Consider the following 10,003-nt stretch of genomic DNA (forward strand, 5'->3'; position numbering starts at 1 on the left):
CCTACTGCATTTTTAAAAAGCCACAATAATGCAAGTAGCCTAACAAAGAAAATGGTAATCCACGAGTCAGTGTGACTGCATGGGTGGGATGCATCTGAAACAACCTGAGAATGACTCTGAGGAATTTTCACACCAAAAAGCTCCAGGAGAGCCAGACTGAAACAGCAGCCTATAATCTGTGGGTAGTGCAACTGAAACAACAACAGCAAGAAAAAGAGAACATGCATTCAAAAGCAGGCATTTCTCCCAGGCTGCTTCCTGTGTTGCAGGTTTAGATGTAAATTATTTAATGCCAAATGCAGCCCATTAATTAAATGGTGCAAAGAACTGCAAAGCTGTCATTCACACAGTCTGTATTTACAGATATCGGTAACAGTATGATACATTATCAGACCAGCAGCAGATTCATAGCTGGGGGTGGATGCACAGATGCTGATAAAGCAGATGTCCACAGTCCTCAACACATTCCAGGCAGCCTATAAAAACAAGGAGCAGAGCCCCGTCTCTGACTGTCTGCAGCAGTCACAGAGCTTCATAGAAACATTTAGTGTTATAACCTGATGATCCCAGCGATGCTTCCCTCCCTCTCTTCCACTGTCTCTGCAACAAGCACAGCAATCTGATCTCCAGCTAAGCCCTGTTTTTGGGAAGCACTCTGCATGTTTGGCCGAGGTGTGGGTCCTCGTCTGAAAACGTTCCATGACGGTGGAAGTTTCAGGCCACGTCTCCGTGTCTCTCTGCTGTCCACTGTGCTCGACTCCCTGCTAAATTCATCAGCCATTGTTTTCTCTGCACAGGCATTTATGATGTCACTGCAAACATAAGCTTTGTCCTCAGATGAAGGATCAGCCAGGGTTCTTTGCCTTATGGGGTCAAACAAACAGCAAATATGGACAGAGGATGACCTGGATCATGGGGTTGGGTGGACATTATGGTGGCCGTAAGAGAGCTTCATTTAAAGAGAAATAAAGAGCATCAACAGGGATGTAGGCAACATTTAATCATCTTTACATTAACCCTCATGTTGTCTTCATTTCCCAACTTTCTGAAAATTTGCAAAATATTCAGAAAGAAAAAAGTGAAGAATAATTGAAGAATAATTGAAGAAAAATAAAGGCCTTTATGCTTTTAAATAAAGTCTACTTGCACATTTGTCAAAGTTGATTGTTGTCATGACTTTATTTCAATTTGTTTTCCCACTAAAATATTGATGGGATAAACACCAACTCCTAACCATCCACAAACTGTTGTTCCATTTATTCTTTTTTTGTGTGTTTTCATTTTTTTGTCATATATTTATTTTGTCTAATTTAATCAATTTATTCATTGATTCTTTTCTTTCATTCATTTCAACCAACTTATTCAGTTTTATCTCATGCACTCCTCTGTTTTTGTTCCTAAGAGCCCTGTAACAGTAAATTTCTCCTTTGTGAGATCAATAAAGTCTATCTTATCTTATCTTATCTTATCTTATCTTATCTTATCTTATCTTATCTTATCTTAGATGCTGGAAGCTTTTATCTGTCCAACCTGCAGAGGGCGCTGCTGCTGCTGGACTGCAAACAGCCTGAAGAACCAGAGGAGGAATTATTCTGAAGATATGGAGAGAAAACACACAAGTAAACAGTGGAGCAGCTACAATCAGTGATTTCAGACACTGTTGGCCGATTTCGTCTGGAAGATATCAGATAAATGGAGGAAAACGTTCAATATTTCACATTAAAACAGCATGAAAGTGAATTAGTGAGGCAGGTTCTCAGTTGTAAGGACATGAAATGATCCTTAAAAACAGAATTTACAAAGTGATGTTGTGGCTCTAGAGGCTCAAAGTGTGACATTTACCAAACTGTGTGTCATTATGAGAGTCAAACATACCAATGAAGCAATGAGATGGGAAAGAATGAGTGAAGTTCTTCAAAGTTTCAATGAATTAATCCAATCCAAAAGACATTTTCATGAATGTGGAAAAATGACAGAAAGTGGTTTAAAGCAAAGACAGAAAAAATCAGGAAGTGATCAAATCCAAGAAGAGACTAAAGGAGAGCAGAACACTAAACTATTGAGCTTCCACATTGAAATGAGGAGTGGATTGAAGTCCACAGCAGCAGACAAAGAAGAAGATGAAGCCAGAGAAGGTTTGGATTCCTCAGGTGACATGTAGAGTGTAGATTCCCTCTCTGACTGTAGTTCCTGTAAAACAGCTTCTCAGGACATTTAGTGTTGAAATGGAGTCATCACTTCTGGGATTGATTCTTCTTTATTCTTCCTAAAAGCTTCATATTTATAGAATTAGAAAGAAATGGAAAATGTTCCCAAACACACATTTTCACCACAAACGGATCCATCAGGTTTCCTGCTTCGTTTCCCTGACAACAGTGATGTTACGGCCGTTCCTGTTCCTCAAATTAGTTCTGCTTTTACCGTCTTCATGTTGCAGCTTCTTTTCTCCGTCTGAAGGTGAGTAAAAGACACTTTAAACTGTTTTTATCTGTCATATAGGTATGTCACAATAAAACTGATTCAATCATTCAGCATATTTTAACTCAAAAACAACACTGTTGTGACACAACTGAAATATTGAGTAAAAAATCTTTTAAGAAAAAATCTTCAGACATTTTTGGGTGTTCCCAATCAGCAGGAGTTATCAAACTGATACAAATGCTGCTGAAATAAATGTGTTTTATAAATAATTGTCATTTCATGGGCCAGACCAGATGTTGGTACCATCTCAGGTCACCAAACCTCAGTGGTACTAAAATGTACATTGTGTTGATGTGACAGCCTTTCCTCACTGGCAGCTTTATCACTTATTTGTGAAACCGTCACATTCACCATAACCGCTGTATTGCACAATTCATTTCACCCTCTGAGGCCACAGTTGCAAAACTGCAACATTTTTTAAGGCTGTCCGGCTGTGCTCATTTCTGACTGAATGTAGACAAACACTACATATCCCATCAACCCACACTCTGAACTGCAAACATTTTTGTCAGGAAAATCTTTATACTGTAAGACATTCTATCTTCCAAGTTCAAACAACAAGTCTTCCTCTGATCCCCAGCTCTCTCTTTAGCAACAGTTTCAGCTGTTTTCTAAGTAAATATTTGACATGTCGTATTTTTTTTTTCATCCTAAAGATGTTTTGTGATGAAATTATTTTTTAAAAAGTACATTACAGTTGAAGATGAAATGAATATCCCCCATATGAAATTTTAAGTTTTTGGGAAAAAAATTCCAAGTGTTGACAAACAGATCAAAGAATTTTTAGCATGGCTTTTCCAAATATTCTGGTTTTATTTTGGATTCTTACATTATTTCACTTTTCACACAGAAATAAAATTATTTAACAAAAATCAAAAACTACCAGGGTCAAAAATGATTAGCCTCCTTAAAAACTGACCTTTTTATTGAGCCAAACCACAAACCACTTTTGTCCAATCATGTGCTTTAACTCTGTGATGCTCACAGCTTGTAATCAATCAATCAATCAATCAATCAATCAATCAATCAATCAATCAATCAATCAATCAATCAATCAATCAATCAATCAGTGTAGTTAACAATGGGGGTTGTTCTACACTTTATGCACAGTATAAAAACTTTGTTAAAGTTTTGAGCTGTCACTTGAGAAAGCATCATGTCAAAAAATCAGCTCAGACTTCAGACAAAGAATTGTCGATGCTTCCAAAGCAGGAGAAGGGTCTACAAAGTTATCACACCTCCACTGTGTTTCACAGATGATTTTATATGTTTGGGATCATGAGCAGGTCTTTTCTTTCTCCAAACTTTAGCCTTTCCATCACTTTGGTAAAGGTTCATCTTTGTTTCATCAGCACAAAAAGCTTTGTCTCAGAATATTTGAGGTTCATCTCTGTACTTTTTCTTCTTGCTAATGAGTGGTTTACATCTTCTGGTGAATTCTCTGTACTTTTCTTCATGAAATCTTCTGCCAACAGTAGATTGCTATGCCTTCACTGACAGTTGTCTTAGGTTCTTTCTTTACAGCTCTCACAATGTTTCTGTCATCAGCTGCTGCTGGTTTCTTTGGTCTATCTGTTCCACGTCTGTTACTTTGTCCACCAGTGGTTTCTTTCTTCTTCAGGACATTCCAAATGGTTGTATTTGCTATGGCCAATGTTTGTTTAATGGCTCTGACTGATTTTCCATCTTCTCTCAGCTTCACAATTGCTTGTTTTCCACCCATAGACAGCTCTCTGGTTTTCATGTTGGTTCCATCTCTAACTATAGATGCAGTCTGCACAGATAAAACCCAAATCTGAAACTGAATGTAGACATTGAGCATTATTTATTGTTTGAATAATCAATGTAATAGGACACACCAGGGCAACAAAACACACCTGTCTGTCACATGTTGCAGTATTTCTGGTCACATTAAAAATGGGTGGGTTCAACAAAAAGGTGCTATCTTCTAAGTTGTGTATCAAATCCTGATGTAAATACCTGGAAATAAAAGCTGAAATGTTGATTTCTTGTCTCGTATTCATTGTTTGATGTCAACATACTGAACTTTATGTAATAGTATCGGTACTGAAACACACCCGTTTCCTGTTCTTACATCGATGCATATGCATCTATACCAGCTATCTTTCCATCAGTCATCGTGTTCTGACCTTTGTTCCTGTTTCTTATCTGCATGACCTGACTACAGTCTGTTCCTGGTGTGTTTTACAGCTCTGTTACTCTGTAAATGATTCTCTGACCCACCCAGAGAAGCTTTAATTTACAGTCAGAGCCTTACTGAGAATATTATTCACAGCTCCAAACTGCCACATCATCATTTAATTCATCTGTATTGATTTCATCTCTCTAAAGAATGTGAGATAATATTCTGATCAGACTGATGGTTTCAGGTAGAACGTCTCTGGAGCTGCTGAGGTAACATGACACCTGTTAGATTATTGGAGCAGCTGCTATGAGAAGTTCTGACAGGATACAGCAAACTTTAGAGTAACTGATTTCTGATCACCTCTTTAACCAATATTTTACTTTTGCATTATGAATGTACATATTCCAAATAAGAAAATATTTAATAAGCTTTAAGTTCTTTCTAAGGGAGTGGAAGCAAGAAGGAGCTGCAGGTGAATGATTTATGATAATAAAGTCCAGTAAAGGAGCTCTTTGATCTGTTTGAGGTGTTCCAGAGTGACGGCAGCCTGCAGACTCAGAGGACCGGTGACGGAGAAGCAGCCCAGGATTTTCTGTGTTTCTGCTTAAACCCAGACAGCAGAGATCTGTACTGGTGGGAAGAAGATGAGTGAGTAGAATTTTGATTGATTGCAGTCTCTGAGGTTCCTCCTTCATCACCAACAATCAAACATGAGGCTCAGTTTGTTGTTTGTACTCAGTGGCGTCATGAGAGCCGGACATCCCAAGCTGTAGCCCCCAGTGTTTATGAAGAGCCCCAGATCTGGTTCATGGCTCATTCCAGTCATTAAACTCCCCCAAAATAAGAGCAGAGCACTGATCCAGCTGTAGCTGATGTTGTGTGTGATGAGTTTGTGTGGTTTACAGACGGAGTGCTTGTTAGAAAACTGGTTGATCTGCTTTAGCTGGCAGAGTGTCTGCTTTTGGATCCTTCAGCCAATCAGTGAGTGAGAGGAAATCTCAGTTTTGTGCATGATTTTGATTTTGCTTGTGAGAGGAGTGTTCAGTTCCTGGTTTGTTAACTCTGACTGAGGTTTTTGTTGATCTGACTTCCACAAAGAAAACCTGGCTATATTGAACTTGTTTCATAGTTCATCCCTCTGGTGTGGTGTTTGTTCTGAACTATTCTGGTTGATCAGTTGTGAAGAGCTTCTTTCAGACTCCTTCAGAGTCTCTCTGGATCAGTGCACCAAGGAGCAGCTTCTACAAATACAGAGCATTATGGGATAGAAACTACTGATTGGAAGCCTGAAGTGAGTGTAAAGGTGAGTTGAAGCTGGACCTGACTGAGGCTGGTGAGCTTTGGAAGCAGCCTGTTAGTCGTCCAGGAGTCAGTGTGAGACTTAGACGGTAATTTACGGTGGCCGAGACCCGCCATCGCTGCAAATAAAACAAACGCTGCAAATAAAACAAACGCTGCAAATAAAAAGAAACACCGCTGCAAATAAAAAAAGAAACGCTGCAAATAAAAAAGCCACAACGAAAGTGGATTACTGGGGATTATTTTTGCCGATACACCGGTGTGAGAAGAAGAAGACGAAGAAGTAGAAACAAGAACAGGAGTACGACTTGGAAAACGAACGAGAAAGTAAGTGAAAATGTTAGTGTTTAATGTCACTACGTCTAATTTTTAATGTGTTATCTGGTTAGGCCATGTAGCCACAGGTTTGAAGGTTTGAAGTTGAACTGGAGGATGCCGGTGTGTTGTTAGCCGTCAGTTGTTTCCACCCGGATGTGTTTTCGTTCCGGACTCATTCATTCTGTCCGCTCGGGCGGACGGGCGCCGGCGGCAAAGGATGGTTCGCCCGGGGCGCAAATCTAGCCATGACCGAATCTGTGTGTTTTTCTGGGGTAGACACTGCTTTGGAGTGAGAGCGTGCAGTGGAACATGTTACTGTGTTTTGCTGCATATTGGAGTAAAGTTACCAAACTCGATTGTCCTCTCGTTAGCCGAAGCTCTCCGCTGTGGATAAAAGTAATTAAACTCTTTGATCAGATGATCTGACAGGCCGAACTAGTGTCGAATTATCTAAAAAATATATTGTGGTCACCTTGGTGTAGATGGGCGGGGATGTGGTCTACAAAGTGCTAATAATAAAAACACTAGTTTTTGAACGGGGTTTGGCCCGCTGCCAAGCGCGTCACAGGGCGCATTTGCGGGTACGTGCATCAGCTGATCAAACAGCTTTTCACCGCAACACGCACACAGGCACAAACAGAACACAAAGCCCATGGATGTTTACCACAATTTACAATTTACAAGCACGTTTCACAGAGAGGTTTCAAGTTTTTATGAGTTTATGTTTTATTCAGTTGGGCATATTTGGCGAAAAAAAAAAAAACTCGGAAAAAATAGGGGAGGTCCGGACCTCGCTGACCTCATACCTGGCTACGGCCATGGGTAAAGCTACAAAAAGTTAAGAATAAATATGAGGTAAAACTAAATATGAGGTCATTTTAAAAAGACTAAAGTGGATAAAAGAGCAAAACAAAAGCACAAGCAAACTTCAGACACAATCATACTCACTACTGGGGTGATAATGGGGGAGATTAATCAAATAAATAAATACATAACTACTGAAAATAAAAAATAAAAACAGACCAAAATTGTAAACAACATTTTTTTAAAACCTGGATTTTCAGAAATAATAATTTCTTCAACATTTAACTGTGAAAAAACACCATTATGGCTGTAAATTTATTTTAGGAACTAAAAAGAAGTAATTGTTTGGACTCAACTTAGATTTTATTCTTATTTTAGAACTTTGTTAAATTCCAGTTAAATCCAGTAAAATCACAGAAAAATATATTAATTTACATGTTTTAAACTATAATTACGGTCCAAATAAAAACTGTATTTTTACATGTTTGACTCTAAAATTAAACTATTTCTATTATTTTTAAATCAGATTAAATATTATTTTCCAGATAACTGTAATTGCTGAACAGACAAAACTATCTATATTCAGGACTGGAAACCGTAAATAATTTTTATTTTTGTTTTACAGATTTTCTCTAAATTACAGATGATTTATTTTATTTATTTATTTCATTTATTTAATCAGAGACAATGCACAATAAACATTAATCCATATAAGGAAAATATGCATGTGCCAGGTTATAGCACAAAGAGCTAATTTCCACCTGTAGTCCCTGAGTAAAATCATAGAAAAAACTTATAATTTACATGTTAACTGTTTTGTTCCTGTTTTATATAAACAATTTTTTAACATTAAAGGAGCTCCAAACAAAACAGACAGTTTTTAAAATCATTATTATTATTATTTAAGTATCTATCTATGTAGCATTTATAGAATTTTTTATAACAGAAGCATCATTGAGGCATCATGATTTCTCCCCTGTAGAGTTCAAATGTTCCACTCAGTTTCATGTCTCTTGATTAAAGTTGACCTTCGACTGCTGTAAATACATGTTGTTCAAGCTCCCACACTTTTTATGGATTTACTGCAAGCAGATAAGATGTGAGCAAATGGTAAAATGTGTCCACCCTGTGGAGGACAAAGTCAAAGAGAAGAAATCCAGTTTTAGAACATCCTGATTAGAAAATGTACATTTTCACAAAGCTCTGGGTTCTGGCTAACTTTTATTCCATTTCATGTTCTATGTCATTCTATTTATTTCTGTTGTATTCTTTGGTTTTGTTGGGTTGTTTTTCTAGGTTTCTTCCTGGAATGAAGCCCAGCCTGGTAACTCTCCTCTCCTTCCTGCTCTACAAACACACATTTCCTGGTTCCTCCCTTCAGATCTGCACTCTGCAGACGGCTGGAAGAAGCTGACAGGAACCCGTTCACTGCAGGAACACATGATTTGGAGATCAGAGCTCAGACTAGTCTCATGAAAGAGGAAGTGAAAGTCAAACAGTCTGTGTGAGCCAGAGGAGAAATGGAGCAGCTGTCAGAACCAGAACCAAAGACCAGAGACGGATTCTTAAAATTTTCAAGAGAAATCACTCTGGATCCAAACACAGCATTCAAATATCTGTTGTTATCTGAAGGGAACAGAAAAGTATCAAGAATGGAAGAAGACCAACATTATCCTGATCATCCAGAAAGATTCACTGATCATTGTCAGGTTCTGAGTAAAGAGAGCCTGACTGGACGTTGTTACTGGGAGGTGGAGTGGAGAGGAGGAGTTTGTGTATCACTCGCAAAGAAGAATATCAGCAGAAACGGAGACTTAAATGAATGTGGATTTGGATTCAATGACAAATCTTGGTCTTTATATTGTTTCACCAACAGATATTCATTTTGGTACAACAACATCTCCACTGACGTCTCTGGTCCTCAGTCCTCCAGAATCGGAGTCTATCTGGATCACAGAGCAGGTATTCTGTCTTTCTACAGCGTCTCTGAAACCATGACTCTCCTCCACAGAGTCCAGACCACATTCACTGAGCCCATACATGTTGGAATTTTTCTGTCAGATGATGATGGAGCCACTGCAGAGTTCCTTAAAGTCAAATAGAGTAATTCCAGAGTCTGAGGGTCAGTTCATGTTCAGCCCTGATTTAAGTTCACGACACACGACCGTTCAAAAGTCTGGATCACTGAGAAATGTCCTGATTTTAAACAGAAGAGAAGTTTTTGTTTCAACTTTAACTCATTTAGAACAACTTTAATTCATTTAGAACAACTGGGGGTGTTTCTGAGTTCCACCCATTCCCTCCTGCTACATATTTAGGTCATGTGATCCGGTATCCGTACATAACGTCCACATGCATGACACACGCCTGTGCTCAGCTCAAGGTCATTGTGTTTGTGGGTTCATCTGTATTAAATGGACACATTCTATGTTGCTGTGATTTCTGATCATCAATAACTAATAATCAAATGCTGCATTTCTGACAATGCCATATGGGGGAATGAGCAGCCTTGGAGGAGGACTGACCTCTGAGTGCTTTTCTTCTTTTCTAAATATTTCCCTGTTTTCTCATTTCACCTTCTCACAAACTATTTAGCAGCTTAAAAATGTCCTGAAAATGTAACAGTGAAGGACTTTTAACGTCCTTCTGAATCTGATCTTTGCTTTCCTTTCATTTACATTCATGTTTCTTCAACCTCATGTTTAGTGATGCATTTAAGGAACCAGCTGAGGTGAAGGAAAAATCAGCTTTTTCTTCAAATGTGCACTTCATTTCTCTTTCACAGGGATATATATGTACAGAATGTGTTGGATTTGTATTTTATTTTGTTTTTTCTGGGGACAAATAACGACATTTTATTGCAGTCAGTCATCATTTAATAATCTGATTTGGTGATTTTTAATTTTGTTGGTGTGTTTTGTTTAGTTTGTGTTTCAGCTTCATGTTAATCTGCAA

General features: G+C 38.3%; 1 protein-coding gene across 1 annotated transcript; it reads left to right on the forward strand.

Annotated features, from left to right (window-relative positions):
- Positions 1–2,098: 2,098 nt before the first annotated feature.
- LOC127532037 (tripartite motif-containing protein 16-like protein) lies at positions 2,099–10,003 on the forward strand. The gene is made up of 3 exons (XM_051943053.1): positions 2,099–2,457; positions 5,154–5,275; positions 8,345–10,003. The coding sequence occupies exon 3, from the start codon at positions 8,569–8,571 to the stop codon at positions 9,148–9,150; it is 582 nt and encodes a 193-aa protein (XP_051799013.1). The 5' UTR covers positions 2,099–2,457; positions 5,154–5,275; positions 8,345–8,568; the 3' UTR covers positions 9,151–10,003.

This window comes from Acanthochromis polyacanthus, chromosome 22, assembly GCF_021347895.1.
Source record: "Acanthochromis polyacanthus isolate Apoly-LR-REF ecotype Palm Island chromosome 22, KAUST_Apoly_ChrSc, whole genome shotgun sequence".
Lineage (NCBI taxonomy): Eukaryota > Metazoa > Chordata > Actinopteri > Pomacentridae > Acanthochromis > Acanthochromis polyacanthus.

Coding starts and splice junctions, on each gene's coding strand:
- LOC127532037 (XM_051943053.1), top strand. CDS start 8,569: ATGGAGCAGCTGTCAGAACCAGAACCAAAGACCAGAGACGGATTCTTA.